Below are 21,250 nucleotides of genomic sequence, written 5' to 3' on the forward strand. Positions count from 1 at the left end.
ATATGGTGATAGAGCGAGAGCGCGCAAGGAGGAGGAGGCAGGGGGGAAGAGAGGCTGCTGGGAATCAGTGCACACACACAGTTTCACAAATCACACACGCACATAACCTCACAGATGCACACACTCATGCTAGAAGGAGTACAGGGGGAAAAAGTGCTGGCCTGGGTGGAATGGGAAAAAAAACTTTCTCTCTCCTGCTCACTAGTTCACCTTCCCATTAAGAAAAAATGAAGTGCATCAGCAGTAAAATGGAGATATTTTTTTCGGATGCATCCTCAGTAGTGAATTTGAATAAACATTTTCCTCACTCAGAGGGGTTTCTCTGTAGAATAGCAAGCAGCAAGGAGACAGAGGTGAAGAGGGGTCAGAAATAGAGTGTGTATTAAGTGCTTATGGTTATAGAGTGATGGCTGTGCTGATGTATGTGCGTATGTGAGTCAAAGTGTGTATAATTACAAAGTTGTTGGTGTTTGTGTGTATGAGGAGTTAGAAAAAAGGCTTGCCTTAAGTGGCAGAGTGTGCATGTGTGTGGCTTAGTAGAGCTGAAAGTACGATTTTGGTAAAAGAGCTATAGAGACAATTAACCTATAATTCATCCAAACATCAAATATAATGAAAGGCTGTAAAGACTGACTTCTACAGCTAAACTATACAGACACTTTTATCCAAAAGCAACATAGAAGTGAGGGACACACAAACGGACACACAAACACACACACACACACACACACCGGAGTAACTCAAAGGTTGAGAGTCTTGCTCATGGACATTTCAACATGTGGACTGGTTGTGCTGGGTTGTACTGGTTGAACTGTCGATCCTTCCCTTTGTCTGCTCTACCTCATGGGCCACAGCTAAGTTGACTGTGCTGTTAGGGATGTTGACTAACCAGTTATTAATTCATTACCTGCATCAGTGCACTATAAGTAACCTGATGCACGCAAGGCACAGTACAGGTGTTTTCTTACCTTAACCCTCAGGAGTCTCTGATCACGAGTGAGATCAAATAACATGACTGATTTTTATGTGGTATATTATGGTACAATGAAACATTTTCATTTTAAAGACTCCTCAGGGTTAATGACATTGTAAGTTGGACGCCATAGGATTCGCCAATTCACTTTATTATCAGCATTGCAACACTGGTTCAACTAATTTGTAAGTAAAGGGAACAGACAACACATAAGACAAATGCCTAAACATATTCTCATAACCCTCATATTGTAATGACATCAAGGCACAAGATTGAGATTTTTTTATATTGCTCTTGTTGACACAGATAAAATATTTGCAGCAACAATCCACCTGTCAGAAATAAGTTACTCACATATTTAGTCCCATCTGCCTAATGTTTTAAGTAACAGGGCCTGTTTATTTTTGAACTTTCAATAATGTGTATGTCCTGATTTTTGCGTATGATTTTTACATGCACGGAGCTATAAAATAAATTAGTCAGTTGTTTTGTGTTTAGTCAATTATTGATAAATAATGGGACCAATTATTATTTAATCAAGCTGTTTTAAATGCATTACTAAATATTGCCTTTCTATTTTGATCTAAATAGTCTCTTAAATATGTCTTTATTCATAGCACTCTAATCCAGAAATTTAAAGCTTTGCTGCTCTTATAAATATAAATAAAGCATTAATAAATCTATAAAATGCTTCTGAAGATGTGAGAAAGAATTCAGAAATAAAGCTTAGTTGAAGCGAGAGGCAGCAACAGTTAGTTATTAGACGTATGTATTATCTGTTGAGAAATGAAATTCTTTTCTGGGATGATTATGAAATTCTCTTTTGTTTTGAATAAGAACGATTTGTAGACACCATGTACATCTGTACATACATTTCCACTCCTGCTTTATTTCTCCTGTCTTCATTTCATTTTTTCCTTTGATTTTCATTTTTTACTGTCTATTTTTTTATCCTTTCATCGCCTTTTTGCTTTGTTCCATCTTTTTATTTCTTGGTTTCTTGTCATTCTGTCTCATCCCTCAATCCTCTATAGCCTCTGTTTAATGCTATATTGCACTACTCTTTCTTTTTCTCTCATAACTGCTCTCTCTCTCTCTCTCTCTCTCTCTCTCTCTCTCTCTCTCTTTTTCTCTGTCTCTCTCTCTCTGTTTGTCAGAAGGCGTTCAAAGACACCAGTCAGTATGTGGTTGGGGAGCTGTCTGCGCTGGAGAGCGAGCAGAGGCACATAGACGCCCGAGCAGCTCGTGTGGAGAAGAGGCTGCGCTATCTCATGGACACAGGTACCCCAAGCCCAATTACACTGGAAAAACTGTTTTGGCAAATTGAGCATACGCACATACATACACATGCATGTACACTCAGGGAGTTTGTGTGTGTGTATTTATGTGTGCGTTAGTGTGAGGGAGAATCTTTGAAGCCCCCCCTCCTCCCTTCCCTCTTGGTTGAATGTTGCGCGACGGCGCGCTGGGTGGATATGAAAGGAGGGGATGGGGGGGTGAAGAAGGAGGAGGAGAAGGGTGGGAAGGGGTGGGTGTGAAGGGGGAGAGAGGGGGAGTGTGTCTCGGGGATGGGAGAAGAAGGGAGACCTCTCTGGGCTGGGGTGATAAGGGAGCCCTTCATGGGGGAAATGATAACTGGGTGCGATAGCGGAGCCCCAGCCGAAGTCTCCGCTGCAGCCGTTTGCCAGCCACGGCCCCAGCCAGCCAGCCAGCCAGCCTCCACACTATTGAACAGTGCGCTCAGCCATGCACGGCACACATACACCCTCCTTTCCCTAGTACATATCTGGCCTTCATTGATATGCTGTATAAGGAAAGACGGGGGTGAGTTAAAGGGAGGAGAGCGGGAGAGGCAAAGAAATGTTTAAAAAAAAAAACACAAGGCAACACAACATGAGCACTGACACAGCTCACAAATCCACGACAGACTCACACAAATGCTTACACTACCGCACATACAAAGTGCAATCTGGTTTGGCGTACAGAGCTGGATTCGGAAGGTTTTTATTTAAGATTTGGCTGGGGGTAAAGCCTTGTTAAGACATGAGACAGTGTGCTGAGCCAAAAGAGGGGCATTGGCTCTGTTAAGGTTCTAACTGAAATTGGAAAATAGCATCCCATTTGTGATAATAAACCATCCCATTCCTCACCCAAGAATGCTGTTGGAAAAAAAGCGTGGTTCCAGGTAGTGTAAAATTTTTATGTTAGCAAATGTCATGAAATTGCGGTGTAGTGTTGTAGTATTTTCTGTAGTAATTTAGTAACAGCTGTCATGCTCTTTCTGATATATCACTGCCTAACTTGGTAGATTTGGCCTCCAAAATCCTAAAAAAGCAACACAGGGAGGATAGAAGAGGTGGTTTGTAGAAAAGGAAACTGGGGCGGCGGGATTTACGCTCACCTTCTCCATCCCATTTGGGTCATGATATCTAGACTATCTCTCCTCTGTTTGTTGTGTTCGCTTTCCTCCTTTTCGCCTCCCTCCTGCCTCTGTGCCCTCTTCCCCTGTCGGAGCACATGCCATTGTGTCAATCTAAAGGGCTGTTTTTCCTTCTTCTTCTCCCACTGATAAAGCAGGTACTAGCCAGCAAGACGCCAGGTTATTTACTTCCAAACACCTTCAGCCATAAAGATTTCTCTTTATATAGTTTTATATATAATTCCTCAGAAAATGTAGAGGGTGACAACGGGAAAGACGAGCACGGAATAATAAAAGGATATCATGAAGAGGAATTCACCTTGGTTCCTTTTCACCCACTTATAACATCAGTGGGGAATGAAAATATGGTTTCCACAAGTCAACACATTGACTACTGGGTGATGTAGTACTGTGTGTGTGTGTGTGTGTGTGTGTGTGTGTGTGTGTGTGTGTGTGTGTGTGTGTGTGTATCTATATGGTTGATATAGTAGGTGTTGTATGCTATAATAGTGTGACATTTTTAAGTGGCAGATGTAGTCAGTGACTGAAACAACAGTGTGAAGAATTAACCTATTAGGTTCCAGCCTAATAATCTATTAAGCATTGATTGATATTTGGGCAGCCTCATATTGGTACCAGTTCTACACTGGCATTGCAGTGGAGCATAGGAGTGGAAAGTTCTCTCATGATGTTGTGTTTCTTGCTCACTTCCAGGAAGTGTTTGTTTCCGTATCTCATTTTGCAGCAAGTATCCCAGAGACTCATCCAATAGGTTATGGATTGTGCCTTTAGGCCATAGTCTGCAGGCATCAGAGCAAGATGTGCCGGTGACAGGTGGTCACTAAAGTAACCTTTATCACCTCAGCAACTGAGGTCACCTTTCTATAGGCTGTCATAGATGATAGATATTTCCTTCTAGACCCTGATTGAAGTTGTGGCTGATTGGCTGTAGGGAAAACATCCAGTATTGATCCATCACAACTGTCTGTTGCCTGTATTTTACTAAGGGACATTGTAAGGAACTAGCACCAGCAACCACCTAATGGTGATATTTTTTCCACAGGTACACAGCCAGTGTCCAGATGTACCCTTACTTACCTAAAAGTTAGATCTTCATTCATGATGAACTGGTCATAAATTGAATTGAACTTTAAAGGGCAGCTTTACCATTTTTCAGCTTTGCTTTCTATTGTTATAGTTTAGGGACCATATGCATATGAGAGCTATTGACCTTGTCTCTGGCTTTCATAAATTAAAATATCTCTCTGCTTCTAGCTAAAGGACTCCACCCGAGATGACATCTGAACCAAAAAAGCCAGAAGCACCAAAATATTTTAACATACAGAAGAAAAAGGCAATGTTAAACTCAACCATATACCTGAAGTAAAATTGCTGTTTAAGAGAGCCAATTGTTTTTTTTATTTTTTGTTTTTTTAGGACCAGTTAATATTCTGTGTTAATTTGTTACTTTGAATGAGATGAATATTGTTATATAATTTTAAGACACATTTTCTCACCTACCATCCTATAATGTTGTGAACTGCTGAGCTTGTAAAACCCACCACCAAAATGTATCAGCTGCCTCCACTAGTCGTGTATCCAGGCCCAAAATAACAAAAGGAACATTGTTAAAATACTAATTGTCTCAATAACACAATGGGGAAGTGCTTAAGAACTTCTGCTCATACTGTCAACACTGTAGACAAATTTCCTACTTTTCCTGCTGCTCAATTCTAGTTTTACACATGCAATGCAAGACTATTTTTAAAACTTATACAGTTTATCTACACCAATTTGAAATTACTCTTTTATATCCTCACCATTGCATTATCGGGCTACACAGAAATGTCTAAGCAAGTTCAGGGACTGATTGTTTTTCACCCTGCATCGCATGTACTTTAATCAGTACACTTCTGCACCCATTAACACTGGAGAGAACAGCCTCGGTTCAAACTCTTTCTGATGTTTCTCTAAGCCAGGCTGTCATCACCTTCAGAAAGAAAACCCCTTGTACAGCCTCATACGAAACCTACCGTCAACTTTAATTTCACACAAAGTAAAGCATGTGTTGGTAAGCAACAGCTTAACACTCGTGAGGAAATTTGACACCACTGTGCAGTATTTTAATTGAGCTGGAGGATGAGTGTGATGGGTTTGATCTAAAAAAAATATATTGGACAAAAAGAACTCATTTGGAAGTTTGAGAAATTAAGAAATAGAAGTGCAGTGAGATCTGGACATCAAAGAGAACAAAGTGAGAAGATGAGGTCCTAGTTAATCATTTACTGAAAGACTTACCAGATCTTAGAACAAACTTCATTAAAGTGCAGTGCCTCAGAACTGGATGCTCTCTGAAACTTTCAAGAAACGTTCTTCAAAGACCATATTTTAACAGTTTTAGCCCATTTCTGTTAATAGACACTGAGCAGGCTGTATAAAGAGAGGATGTGCAGGGTAGTTGCAGCAGTGAAGTTATCATGTGATTCAGACCTCTTGAGGTAAGTTTGGGTGAGCTCAGTGTGCAGTGGTGCTGTGGTAGTGCACAGTGCTGCAGGACTGATGGGCAGATGTGAATAGACTGACCCATGACTGATTGGTCATCTCTGCTCCAGCAGCATAAAGCCTGGAAAGATCAGCTGCTCTGCTAGTCCTAGTCAGTGTGCCTTTATTTATATATATATATCCCATGGTTATGCTTTTTCACTCCAGTATTTGTTTTTCTTCTCTTTTTCCTTTCTATGTAAAACTTCTATCTCTGAACAGAATATAGACACAACAAACGGTCTATACATTTTAAGTTTGCCATAAGGAATCAAGTCTAAAATAAACCACTTTTCTGGAATAATTTAAGTAGTTTACCCCAAACTTTTTGTGCTTTATGCTTTTATATTTATGCTGTCTTTTCTCACTCCATTTCTCAACCTTCTCTGCACCACTTTTATTATTTGCTTCTTCTGTTTTATTCATAAGAATCTCTGTTTCTCTTTCCTTTCCTCACTGTTGCTCCCCCCTTGTTTTCCTTCTTTTCCACTCATCTCCTACCACCCCTGCCCCCCGCCTCCCCTGGTTTGGGCACAATGCAGCTTTCTGCGGCATTTTCTATTACGCCATGGCCCTCCCCAGATGAATCCAAAGTAATTGGGGTGGTTAATTTATTTACTCAGAGGCAGTTCACAGCACATTAAATAATAGAGATAATTGAACAAGAATTGTCAAGTGTCTTCTGATATCAGACACATTACAGGAGGGAGTGTGCATAAAACTCCATTTCTATGCCCCCATTGTTTATGGTAATTAAGTACACAGATTTATTCCTTGGTTGCCTTCCAAGCTTATGGCAAGCGCCATTGTTGTCTTCTATTAATATGTAATCAGTAAATAGTTTAATTTTCTAATCTGTGGTTAGAGAATTCACTTTCTAACAACTCTTAATTACTGCTGGGTTCTAATGAGTCTCACCATGCTGACATATCCAGCCAATCAGAGGCCAGGCGCGGGCCGGGGGGGAATTTGAATTCCTGTGGCACCCCCCCTTGACTAATGAACTTGTTATTCTTGAACCACTGGGAGCACTGTCCTTCACACATGCAACATTAAGAGCATTCACCTCCTGCAACAGACAGTATAGGACTTTATTGAATTCACAAGTGCATTTTAACAGAAGCTGTGTATTAATTATATATACCGTAATCATTTTGACTAGGATATCATTCCATGGCTGGCTGTCTCAAACTTTTTGCACAACTTTTAAGTGTCTTGCACCCTTTTATCCTTATGTTCTAAGAAAAGCAAAAAAGCCTGCACAGATGGAAAAACTTAACCCTGCTGTTATTATTATGATTTATCTCTGTGCTCCTATTTTCTAGAATTAGTATAATGTTGTCTTACTCTGTTTCTGCAGATTTGTGTAATGCTTCTGACCTTGGCATTGTTATTTTTCTAAAGGTATTGTTGCACAGAAAAACATATCAAACACTCCTTATTGAAAATTCTGCTGGAATTATGAAGCAGCATTCAAATGCATCATGTAGCCTTTGCACAAAATCCCCTGGCCCCTGTTTGAATCTATCTCAACCACCGCCTACCTGGCCCTGGCACCTATTTACACATACCTCCCATTTCAAATAGCTATATAACCTGCAACAATGGACGCAATTATCCAAATAATAGCACTTAGCCACGCCGCAAAGCTGCCCCTCACCTACTGTGCATTTGATAAGAGATAAACAAGCAGAGAGAGGAGAGAATGAGTTTTAGCTTTCCCAGATTAACATATGTTTAAAAATTGCACTCGAAGCCGATAAGATTGACACAGGGTTTTTATGGCACACGCTCTTTTTAATCTGTCTTTGTGTCTGCAAGTCAACGAGAGGAGAATGGCACAAGGAGGGATCCAGCAAGAGCTTAATATACTTTACGCATGCAGCCTATCCCCCTCAGTATCTGAGAAAGGGACAGAACGGACTGTCATTGCTTTCACATCATGAGGAGCTGCTGGCAGCTTTTCTTTGGTTTGTGATTGTGTGGAGGATTGCAGAACATGAACAGCTTAAATGTCAACCTGTGGCTTTAAATCCCAGTGGTTCAAACTAAGGCCTGCAGACAATTTTTTTTAAATCCATTTAATGGTACAGTTTGTAGTTTTGTTTGACTTTATGAGGGATTAAGAGCTTTAAGATCACTATTCTGTTATGTGTCCTGATGACAATAACTTTAGGAAGGTATTTTTGGTCCATTCCTGAATCGATACTCAGCTTCAGGTCAGTTAGATTAGAATAGTATTATGATATGCATGTAGACACATGTTGTATTGGTATTGCTCTCATATATTATGTTGCAACAATTTCCTTCTTTAAAGCCATATTTAAGGCTGGTAATATCTTTTGATTTCCTCCTTGATTTACACTATGTGGTGATAGTAGGCATCACCGTCACTCAGTGTGTGCATTGTGAGCCGGCCTCCCGGTCTTTTTTCCATGCTTGTTGTCCTAATCCAGCATTGTGGCTGTGTCAGCTTGACTAAAGATTTAAGCTGGGTTACATGAGTGCCATTGGGACTTACGCACATGCACTTGCCCTGCCTTGTGTCGTCCCGTCGCACAAACAGTGCATGCAGCTTTAAGTATATTATCAGGGCTGGTTCTTTCACAAATGTATTGCTGAAGAAGCTTAACATTAATTATTGTAACTTTGGGCAGATTACATCCATGCCCGCCTTGTAAGCACAGGCAGACTCATCTTGACCTCCTATACGAGAGCTTAAAGACACAAGAATGGCATTTTACCAACTTTAATGGGATAACCAGTCTAATCTTTCAGCACTAAGAGAAGAAAAAAGTGTTTAGACCATAATACCCTCCCCAGTTCACAGAATAGAAGATGGAAGGAAAGAGGTTTTTGTGTTGGCTTTAATCTACAGACACTTTGTTTTTCAGGTGCTTCGCTGCTCAAGTCCCTTTTCTCTGTTATAGCTTCTGGGACTGGCAACGATGTTGTACTTAGACTTGTGAAAGACTGCATTATAGGACTGCATTTCACACACAGCTCTCCTCTTGAATCTTCTAATAACGATGCAATTGGAAATAAAAACAGGTTATGCTTAAGGCTTGGTCGCTGTGTGAAATGTTTAGCAGAGAGATTGTAACTATTGCTTACCCATACTGACTGTACATACCGTATTTGTGAGCTAAGCTCATGGCAACTGAGGTGGACATGGCCAAGAGAAAATACTTTCATTTCTGGAGCCTTTGGTCATTATATTTTTTCTTGTTGTTGTAGTTAGGGTTACGAAAATATATACAATGGTTTTGTATTAGACCACCAATGGAATGTGTTTGTGGCCATCTTGAATTTACTTTGCTAGCACATTTATCACTCTTCCCTATGGGAAATAAAAGAAATCTGGGGATCACTCTTTCAAAACCCATTGCCTTTTTCTTTCCTTTGAGGGGACAAAACAAAGGATTTGAGCTTTTTTGTTTTGTGTGAAAATGTGCATGTGTGTGACTCCAAGGTTCAACTGTGACAGAACACAGATTAACACCCCCTCGCACAGGCACACACACATACACACACTCCCATTCCCTTAATCTTCTTGGCCATTTGAATGTTTGAGCAGCAAAACAATTAGTCAACTTTCAAGGTCTCTGCACAAGCAACGAATGCTGAGCTCCAGCCTCCCCTGCTCTTCTGTCTTCCTCAGAGCACCTATGCCCCCCCTCCTCCAAGTCCAGCAGTGACACCACCCTCATTCCCAGATGTGCGCCACTTCTTTTTTTCCCCCTTCTTTTCTCCAGCTTGGTGTCAGCCTTTCATACATTCTTTAACAGTGGGGATGAAAGGGGGATTTTTAGGAAGATTAGGGAACGGGATCCTCTAGGCATTGTCTGAGAATCTTCAGATAAAACGAACTGGGTGGATGGAGTCAATGGCAGGGAGGGAGGCAAGGGGGGAGTTTGTTGGGGTAGGGGGGCAGGGGTTGTACCTGGTTGCCACATTATGGAGATATATGAGTAAAATTTGTGGAAACGTTTGGGGCTATTTGCTTAGTTTTTGTTGTATTTCTTTCTGGCCTGCTCAGCCCTTCTCCTTTTTTCTTAATGACATTTATTTGTTTTTCTTTTTAAGTTATCATCAGTAGTTAAATCCAGTTATAGTTGTAGTGTTTGTCCCACATTTTATTTCCTTTTTTTATTTCCTTAGCAAACCAGCAACAGGGCGGATGAGTACTTTAAGCAGTGAATTCAGTAAGTGGTGATGAGGATGGCGGTGGAGAAAACTGGTTGATGGACATTGGCCACTTATGATAATCTGCTCTTTATTGGAGCATCCAGTTAGTGCTTTCATCAGCTGCCTCTCTGCCTGAGACCCAGTGCAGCAGGCTGGCTCTCCAAAAAACTGCTGCTGCAAGCTGCCAAACACTAAATAAACTATTTCTACATTAACAAACACTCTGAATATGTTCATACACTCTGTGATGCAAACTTCCTAAAGCACACCTACTAGCAGCACAGTGTTACACCCAATAAACCTAAGCCACTGTTTTATTTTTGTTAGATTGATTGTAGATCCAAAGTGAAACTAACATTTTAAGTCACATCTACTTGACAGCTTAAATAATCAAATGTGGCACAGATTCACTAGGGCTATGACTTTTGTTATTTGTTTTTAATGTGGTTTATTATTTAGTTTACTAACGGCGGTCCAACAACATAATTGAATTTCAACCTTGCAGTCAATTAATCAAGGCTTTCTTATGGTAACGGATGTGTGGGCACTTGACAATGCAGGTTAATGACAGAGGTTTGGCCAATAATTACACCATTCACTTGCTAACACAGCTGCTCGCCATGCTACTGTTGTCATCACCCCCCCTCATACGCACTCCTCCCCATTTCCCATTGTAATGAGCACTCTAGGCTACAAATACCAACAGCTGTCTTTCCCAATACATTTCCATTTAAATATCTATTTAAACACATCAATTTTGCATTTGTGTATTGAATCACAGCTCAAACCCATGCCACTGACAGTAACAGCCAGGTGTTTGTGTCACTAATGTAATGCTATTCTAGATTGACAGGTGTGTGTAGAGGGGCGTATTTAACACATTTAGAACAGCATTAGGGAAATTAGGTAGTACATTAAACTGAAGACATAATTCTTTTTGTCGATATAATGAAGGTTATAGCTGTCTGAGATGGTGCCCTTAAGCAAATTGTTGTGGGGAAGAAGTAGCAGTCAGTAATGATGAAGAAAGGGATGAAATTATTGTGAGAGACAATTGTCAAAGAACTAGTGAACCCCAGTGCAGATGTAAGAAGGATGACTAATGTTGTTAGCAGAGCCATTAATGGTCCACAGATTAATTCATTAAGCAAATTTATCATTCACCTCCCCTCGGCCTCTTGTCACAAGGCATGTAATATGACACCCCTCAAATTTGTACTAACATCTACCCCAGGGGGGTCAAGCTTCCCATTTCTCTCTTACACACACCCTCCTCCTTTGCTAATGGAGCAGGCGGAGCCACTTATGCTAAATAGATTGCAGATGTCTGTCAGCAGGTTGACTCCACTGGGGGTTATCACTGCTCTCTCTAACTCTCTGTGACAGTCTTTTAGCTCTTTTATAAATACATGTAATAACTTGTAAGTAGCTTTATTATTATGAGCATTCTTTAAAATTCTTTAAAATACTGGAAACAAAGACTTGAAGCTGTAAAAGAACTTTGCCTACGTAAAATAATGTAAAAATGTTAACATGTTAAATGACCCGATTTTTATTACCTCAGTTTTGGTCTTTACCAAAAAGTATTGCAATTTCATACTGCTACTATTCAAATGTGTATTTTCTTGAAGTGTGTTAAATTTGACTCCTGGCCCAGATCAAAATCCCTACAGATTTATGCCAATGTTTGTGTTAAGCTGTCCCAATTAACGCCATCAACAGGTACTAAGGTTTGCAGTAGTGCTTGTGTTTCTCCACCCCTCTAAGCTCCCCAAATGGTTCACACCTTAGTGTGTGTGTAAACACATACTCAGAGAGCTAAACCGCCAGGCTTAACCCTAGCTGAGCCCCACCGAGCCTTGGCTTATCTGCTAGTTTCAATAGTGATGCCGCAACAATGCATTTAGCGCCGTAGCTGCATGTGGCACCGGGGAAGGTGTCAGACTTTAAGTATGATTTCTATTGATATGAATTGACTGTAGTAAGAAAGTCGGTGTGGAAAGATTAAAATGTTTATCATTTTCTTTTTTAGGCTGTGTTTGTGAGAATGAGACTATTTGGTAGATGCCACATTATAATTATCACTTCAATATAGGACATTTTCATTAGTATCCTATACTTTTTAGTCTTATATCTACATAAATGCCACTACTTGAAACTGCAAGATACTGCTTAATATTATGTGATGCAAAACTGTGACTGAAGTAATTTTATGTTAGTAAAGCACTTGCAGTATCTGTACCACAAATATTATGATGATCTCCTTTCGGCTTATCCCGTGAGTTCGGGGTCGCCACAGCGGATCATTGTCCGCATGTTGATTTGGCACAGTTTTTACGCCGGATGCCCTTCCTGACGCAACCCTCCCCAATTTCTACCGGGCTTGGACCGGCACTGCATTGCTGGGGAGGGGGAATGGGCTGTTAGGGGTTCAGGGTCTTGCCCAGGGACACTTCGACATATAGCCAGGGCCGGGGATCGAACCCCTCACCCTGTGGTCCGTAAGAAACTGCCTTTACCAACTGAGCTATAGCCGCCCCCCTGTACCACAAATATTATAGTTTATCAAAAACCTCTACACTACATTGACCTGACCTTTGGAATAGATTTCTACATTTCAGTTGACATATTTTATAAACGTCAAGCAACAAGCCATGATGTTTTTCTGTGTAAAAAGTGTGTTCAATGTAGTTTGGGTTTACAAAGGCAGAAATTTTACATGATATGATCTTTTGTTACAAAAAAGTTTAATATTATAATTTAGTTTAAAACACTTTTGATTTATAATTTTTAACATGTGTAGGCTATTTTTTTTTTTTTTTTTGCAGGAGAACAAGCAAGGTTTCAAATTTCATCTTGGACTGTAGCATATTTCACTTTTAAAGTGGAATTTGTCAAATTGCCTTTTAGACCCCTCTTCATGCTAGGTAGACTGATGATGTAACCACCACCCACCCTGTTTCCCTTCAGCCTGGCTACACTCAGGCAGGGCAGTCAGAGAAGAAAACGAACCCAGGGCCTAACAAATACATGAAGGTTTGGTTTAACTAAATCCCACAGATAATGGCTGCTGTGTCAAAGACTAAAGATAGCAGGAGGGGTAGTGGTGGCGGTAGTAGTGGATGCAGAGGGATTACTTTGGCGTTTTGCATCAGTTGCTTTCTGCTGGGTGGCCCTGCTTGTCAAAAAAAGAAGGGAGAGACGGAGGAAAAGAGAGAGAGGCAAAAGCATTTAACGTGGCACATTGAGAAAAAGAGGGCTCTTAATGCCATCAAAGCAAGGGGAGAAATCAGCCATTAATTTATTCTGGACCTCAAACGCATGCACACTCACACACACACTCACTCACGCATGTAGGCAGACATACACATAAAGACACACATCATGTACGTATACCTACTCTGCAGTTTCCTCCTTCAGTAATATCTGGTCCGCGCCAGTCTTGGAAGCCAACTAGGACCAGGGTTGACAAAAATGTTTCCACTGATCCGCTTCTCTGTGTGTGTCTGTGTGTGTGTGTATCCCTGATGTGAGGAGAAAATTTTTGCCCTAACATTCAGGAGGAGGTGCAGATGACTGGCCTATTCATTGGTTGATAAGAACTGATGGAGAGGTTAATAAGCTACAAACCCAGGTCATCACAGGCTTTTTTTTAAGTGGGCTACAGAGGAGAATAGAGGACAATGATGATGAGAGTAGGTGAGTGTGCATGTAAGGCGAAGGAGTGCATCTCTTGAATATCTGTAGTCTGTGCGCTTGACATTTAAAGGTCCCTCAAAGTTCTATCACACTGAATTAGCAAAAATCACACTTCTAGACAGGTAAATGGGTTTTATGAGTGAGCGTTGACATAATTAATAGTCACAGCAGGAGGAATAAATCTTAGATCTTAAAATGCATGATGCAACTTGCATGACAGCTGCCAGTGTGAGTGTCTAATTGTGTAAATGAGAAGCAACTGTAAAAGTCTTTAGGAATCAATAAGGTAGAAAAGTAGTATATAAGTGCAAACCATTTTACTGTTTTTAACCCTTGTACTTGGATTTGTGTTTTTGTCAGTACACCGCCGCCCAACATAGGGCTGTCAGGGGCACTGCTTTGAGTTGTCTTCACCACAGTGGTGTTTTTATTATTTATTTATTTATTTATTTTTCTTCAAATGGGGGTAACTGGAACTGTCTTAGTATCAGAGCTAATACATGCCAGAGAGCAGTTACAATTACTGAACAGCCCAAATGAGAGTAGTCATCAGAAGAGATGGTCAGTACCATTGAACCGATTGAGGTAGACAGAAAGAGTGGACCAATGTATAGGGGTCTCCATAGGGTCCATGTCTACAGTATCCACTCAAGACCTATTGTGTAGATTTGATGCACCAGTATAAATCACACTTAAGTGAGGAAAACATGCAGCAGAAACAACTTAGAGTTCAGTGTCTTTTCCAAGGTCACTTTGACATATAGATGAGCCACGGTGGAAACTGCTGACCCTGCGGTTAATGGAAAGCCCACTCTATCTGCTGAACCCCATGTGCAATAAAAATCAAAAATTAAAATCTTTCATTTGGAACACTGTCCATACAACCAATGCAGTAGTGTGTAGAAGTCCCTCTGGCAACAGATTTTTTGGGTTAATTCTTTATGAGCTTTGATGCCACTTTATACCTTTGTGAGTGCCACTGTGCACGAATTGGCAGTTCTTTCACCCAAACACTGGAAAACTGTTGTTGTATCTATTTTATGGAAGCTTGCATTAACCTCTGGGGGGAGCACTGGGTAGCCAGCTGGCGGTCCCCAGGGAGCTAGCACGGAGTGTTTTGCTCACTGCACACCTGGTGCATGGGCTGGGATTTGATCCTGGAGACTTCTGTTTTTTAGTCCGATGCTCTGGCCATTGAGCCACCAGCCTGCTAAATTTGATGAGGTATCCTGGTTTTGAACCCAGTGCCTCCCACATGAAAAATGTTTGCTTTTCAAAATACCACTTTTCAAATTTCCATAAAAGTGTAACACTTTAAGCTAATTTGTAGCCAGACAAATGATATGCAAGTTATTCATTCTAAGCACTGTAGAAGGCACAGACTGCATAGATCACAAGATGGCGTCTGCACACCCAAGCAGAGAAGATAGTTTGCTATTGAAATGGTTGACTTTGTCAGGTTCTCAAATCTCTGCAAAGAGCTTCTGAAGCTCTGTAAGAGTGAGCATTGGGTTCCTGTTCAACTCTATGACCAGGGCCTTCCCTGCCCAGGTATTAAGTTTGACTGGGCAGCAAATTCTAAGGTGGAGTCCTGGTGGCTGCAGGTTTCTTCCATCTTATGAAATGTGAGGCCACTGTGCCCCAATACAGTTTAAAGCTTTAGAAATGGTTTATATGCTTGCGCTGGTCTATGCCTTGCTGCAAAATCGCAAATGTGTTTGATTTCACTCTGAGAAGTTGGATTCCTTTTGCTTTCATGATTATTTTATAAAGTAGTGTCACCTCTTCAGCACGTTTTAACATCAACCTTGCCATTGCTACCGTTCACAAACACAGCTTAGGCAGTCTTTTTCCCACAATTCCTCTGTGTAACCTGAGGCTAGAGGGAGGCACCCCCACTGAGCTCAAGAAAAACACTCACACTGGAAAACAGACTGATCTTTCTTTCCCTCACTCAATTTCATTACCTCTCTTGCTCTCACATATAAATAACCAACTTGTGAAAAATTTCTTTTGACCTATTTTTAGTACTTAGAACTTTTAGTGTTTCTTTAAACTAAATTGAAGAAATGCCAATACTGACAGGTGTAATCGGTTAATTTAACATCCCAATAGTACCTCAAAAGGTTTTCCGAATTGAGGTGAGCAGAAGAGAAATGTGTTTTAGTGAAACACGATAAGGCAAAACTTGAAAAGGATATGATTTTTTTGATAAACCAAAAAAAAAAAAAAAAATTCATGACATTTATTTATGGGTTACAATGTTGCACTGTATTTAAAGCTCTGTTGCCTATAATGTCCAATCCATGTCATTTGCTGTTATGGTGGGAGCCTAGAAGTAAGGTGAATCAGCTTCAAATGCATTTTAACAAGTGGAACTAAAGATGTTTTCCCAGAGAGGATCACCACCCATGCATATGTTTGATTGAAAAAATGTTAGCACTTTGTGTTGTATCATAAACGCCTAATAGAAGCCAGCCCCCAAAGGTCTAAGCAGAGGCTCTCATTTCGAAGAAGGAAAAAAGACTGCAAGCAGTAGCCTAGCATGGGTCTCTCCTCTCCCCCTTCATACCAACTCTTGTCCCAGGGCTAATATGGAGGCTTTGGGTACCTTTCTTGCTCCCTATCACCCACTCACCTTAATAATAAAAAAAAGCCCCCTGTGGAAAGGAGCTAGCATGAGCCGGTGAAGATCACGCTGTTAATAGGATGATGCCTTTTTGCCTTTTGTCATGAGATTATGAACGGGGATAGCCTCTTCGTGCCTCTCCTCTCTGCTCCTCGACTCTTCTTTACTCTTCCCACACACATCTACAGGCGTCCTGGAGGGCCCCATTGAGGTGGAGTGGAGACAGGCGTAACCAAGGCTTTGTTCCTCTGCTTGTATGGTAAAAGGCTTGCTAATGAAATACCTTTTAGGGGGTATCGGCAGGTGAGCTCCCCAATCAGGCATTTCAGCAAAACACACAGGCATACATACAATCACATATTCTCGCTCTCCTCTCATATGCCCCCTCTTGCTATATTAATTACCTGAAGTGCCTTGGCCTTGCAAAAAGCTCTCCTTCTGCCACTTTTCTCCTTCTCTTCATCCAACGCGACAGCCACAACGGGCTAAGCTAGCCTAAAGTGGGGGATGCAACAGAAATGGGAGGATGATAATAGTAGTAATGAACATGGGTGACAATAATGAAAAAGGTAATTGAGAAATTGTGTATGGCAGGCCCCCGGATTTTCCTTTTGCAGCCCCAAGCTAAGTGGGAACAGGTTGAAAATCATCTTATTTAGAGCTCAGTTAAATGGTTCTTGTAGAGCACTGGAGAGAGCAAGGATTTCTGACGCTAAAGTGAGCTGACAAGCATAGAGTCATGATACAGCGGCCTAATGGGTTAGGGAGTGTTGAAAGTTGCTGTTGGCAACAGAGTTTGATTTTTTTTTTATTATTATTTATTTTATTGACACTGCACTATTATGATTATTGTTTAACACCTTAATGCTTTGCTGCTGGTCTTTTCTCTTGTAGTGTGCTCACTTTAATTGTTTTGGACTGTCTGTTTCTGTATGGGTAGATGTGAGAAATGGCTCCCTGTAGGACTGTCCATACATCAAAGACTGTCTCTTTAATCACAGAGCATGTCTTTGTGTATATCTGGCATTGTCTGTATATATTCTTTTTCTACAAGTTCTTACGTACGTAAATTTTTGTCTGTGCGTTTGTGAACTCTTGTCTACCTTTCTCTTGTGTGTCTTTTTCCTCTTGGCCTCCTCACCCAGGGTGTGATAGAGATAGGGTGGTCTGGGCTTTAACAGACAGAGGCTGCATCCAGCAGCCCCATAGTCTGCCACTCTCTGATAATGTTTATTGATTTGTAGCAAAAACACAATTTGATAGAGTGGGATGAGGGAGAGAGGAAGAAAGGGACATGTGGGGGGTTGAGCCGAGAAGGAGAGTATTTTGTGTGATTGTCACAACTTGGCTGCTTCTGCTATACAAACTGGAAAATGCTCCAGTAATGGTACTTGTTTTGTTTTAATCTGATATATCATTCTGGTGTCCTTATTTACTTGTGAACTATTGACTTTAAACGAATTTTTACTCTTGAGCACATACTTAATTCAAATTATTTAATCTAGAGGGCAGTGACAGTTGAAAAAGAAAAAAGGAGAGAGAGAAAAGCTGCATAAGTGCCTTACCTATGCAAATACAATCTTCTCCTCTGTACAAGCAGCAGAAATGTGTGTCTCCATCTATGTGTGTGTACAAAGCCTCCCAATATATATTCATTTATCTCTAGAGTCTATTATATCACCTCTGTTTGCCTGAGCCCCCACTGCTCCTTGTGAAGTGAAGGAATGAGAGATGTTTGGAGGTCCATCTACTGTTGGCTCTGAGGTCAAACATGTTTGCCCAGGGGTGTTCTCTGTGCGTATGTGTTTCTGTATACATAGGAGAGCAAAGGGGTGTGTACTTAAATTAGAAGAGGAAAATATTAGTAGGACAAACATATTATGTGTTTTAAAATGGCCTCTGAAAACATAAATTGAAGAAGGTGATGTTAGGTTTACAGCTGTACACTGTTCTGCTTATTAAAAGAGGGCTCTGGTGACCGGTTTATATATCTCCAGAAACAGTGCTCACTTCAGGGCTGCATGATGGCAGCCTAAAATTGTAATAGCACCAACAATGACCATAGTATCTTTTTTAAATAAATGTTTGGCCCTAACCTAAGAACTTACAGCTCTCTGCTATAAGCATAACCTCTTAAAAATCATGCTGCATCCTATTAATTTACAAAAAGTCCACAACGGTTTTAATAAAACACAAGTAACTTTATTTATTTATTTATAACCCCAAAAGGCATTAAATAATATAAAAATGTACCTTATGTACCTAATATCCAATATTGGTTACATAATGAGTTAAAAATATAAACTTACAAGTCATATGGCTCTGATGTGGAATGTAAGTATGCATGAAAGTATTTGCCTTACTGTATCCTCTCTGATTTTATCATAGTATTAGTGAACAATGGTGAAGATAAAACTGCAGATAAAAATAAAATCTAATTGTGTATATAATATTATCTGACACTTGGTTGCTGTCGAAATATATTACCTATGAATCTATTTATTTGCGGTGTAATATTTTGTGCAGTAGATGTTGCATTGAAAAATTTAGGACTTGAATTAGTAATTTTAGGTAAGAGGCAGTTACCCTCACTAACCAGAAACACTTCAGCAGGTATTATTGTCAAATTAATTTTGTATCATTTATATTTTACGTTTCTTTTTCCCTCTAATTATTTGTTACAAAAACCCAAATTATTTTACAAGATCATACATAATGAATTTAGCCGCTCTGAGTGTTGGACTGTTTAGTTTCCAGTATCGCCACACTAACAGAAAAATGCACAGTGCGCCACTGTGCACTTTGTAATTAGAAACATATAATTATGCAGCTCCACTTATGATTATGGAAAAGACCTAATTCTTGCCCCAAAACCCAGTCACACCCCACTCCAGCTTCCTTCTCTCTCCCCCACCTCAACCTCTTTTGTAGATTGTAAAGCAAGCAGTGGTTGACAAATGACACCGGTGGAAAAGGCAGTCATTGTACCCCAGTGTGAGAAGGTTTTTTTTTTCCTTTTTTTTTTATTTTTTTTTTTTATTATTATTCTTATTCTTATTTTACTTTTCTTCCTTTTCTATCGGGGAAGGAGGGAGAGAAAGAGGTGTGTGTGAATCGGTTAATGTGTTCCATTCACTAGACATTATACACAGGTTCAATAAAGCAGGAATCTGCTCTATATGCTGGGACCATTGTGCCATTGAGGGTGGTTAAAAAGGCCTCATACAAGCCTCCCTGGAAAAATAGCCCTCAGAACCACTCCAGTAGAGAGCAGAGTAGAATAGAAGAGAGCAGGAGAAATCACATGCGTAGTGTAAAGAAGGGTGAGGGGGTTTGATTCTTACACGTATCACAAGTGTTGTAATGTTGCTGAGTTGGGAGTAGTGGCAACTGTTGCATTCAGTCTGCACTGCTCTGAATAAAAGCTTCAACTAAATGTTAAAAAATACAATTCTGCTTTTTGGAAAGACAGACGAATAAGATGGTGGGGGGGGGTTGTTTGGTTCGACTGTCTAATGCCGGCTAATGCTGGCTTTAGATTATGCTCTATTACCAAAGCTGAATTTGTGAGCACCTTAACCTTTATTGCTTACAAGCCACACTACTTCAAGACACTCCTCTGCTCACATTAATTAAATCAAGTCTTCAGTAGGCTACTTGCGCACAATTCCCCCCTCCGGTCCTCGCCACAGACCTCTCTGATTAGCCTGGCTCCTGTCATGCATATTCACATGGCTGCAGTGACAGCCTTTTAACGAGCTCTTACCTAATCACAGGAAACAATGTTCATCCTGTTCTTTTTATTCCTTCTTTTCTCATTTCCTTTCATGCGTCTTTGGCTTTCATCTTCCCTGATCCCTGCTGATATCAGCTGGGACTTGACGGTAGGATTGAGAGAACGATGGGAGAGAAACAAGTGCGACTTGTCCCTAAATAAACCGCAATTCAGAAAGTGACTTGGACAGAGAAGTTCAGCTCTATCTCCTCCCTCTCCTTCCTCCTCCTTCTCTTCTTTCTCCTCCTCCTTGCCTTTTTTACATGTCTGATAGACAAATTGGATTAGCAGCTATTGGATTAAACAGCAAAACGGTGGGATAAGAAATGAGATGAAGGTGTTGTGATCACGGCTCTTCAATGTTTTTCTCTTTTCTATTTCATTCCCCTCATCCAAGCTCAAACCTTCGAGGTATAAAGACAAGTAGTTTTTTCAGGACAGACAAATGTAGGGCTCACTCCTAGTTGATGACCGTGTTACAATATACCTTTGAAATCATTATTTAAAAAAAAACAAAACAACTGCAGTTCATTGGAAGCTGAATGACCATCCTATAGCTGATAGTGCTGGTAAATCTGCTCTGAAGCAACTAATTAGTTCACCAACAGAACATTTTAATTATCAATTATCAAGTAATTCTTTACATAAGAATTCTTTTTTTTTTCCTTTTTAAGGTTTAATTTTATGAATTGAAGCAATCTGAAACATCCTCCTAGGCAGCATGGTGGTGGAGTGGTTTGCGCTGCCACCTCACAGTTAGAATGTTCATGGTTTCAATCCCTCTGCTGATTGGGGCCTTTGTGTGTGGAATTTGCATGTCTCCTCATGTCTGGGTAGGTTTCCTCTGGCTAGTCTGGTTTCTTCCCACAGTTCAAAGACATGCATGTTAGGTGAACTGGTGACTAAACAGAATAAGTGATTGATAGATAATTGATGGATGGATGGGTGGATGGTAAACATCCTATGGAAGTTACCTGACATTTTTTACATACAAAGAATTAATACAGTTATTATTGTTTTTAACTT

At 40.4% G+C, this 21,250-nt stretch overlaps 1 protein-coding gene across 7 annotated transcripts in view; it reads left to right on the top strand.

Moving 5' to 3' along the window:
- The window catches only part of ehbp1 (EH domain binding protein 1), a 126,015-nt gene that overhangs the window by 90,647 nt on the left and 14,118 nt on the right, over positions 1–21,250 (top strand). For 5 of the 7 annotated variants that reach the window (XM_067513102.1, XM_067513120.1, XM_067513153.1 and 2 more), the window contains one exon: positions 2,131–2,254. The exons of 1 other annotated variant lie outside the window; for it this stretch is intronic. In XM_067513102.1, the coding sequence (XP_067369203.1) occupies positions 2,131–2,254 (124 nt within the window). The remainder of the gene's footprint in view (positions 1–2,130; positions 2,255–21,250) is intronic. One more of the 7 variants, XM_067513112.1, reaches the window with a different exon arrangement.

The sequence above is a fragment of the Channa argus genome, chromosome 1 (assembly GCF_033026475.1).
Source record: "Channa argus isolate prfri chromosome 1, Channa argus male v1.0, whole genome shotgun sequence".
Classification (NCBI taxonomy): Eukaryota; Metazoa; Chordata; class Actinopteri; order Anabantiformes; family Channidae; genus Channa; species Channa argus.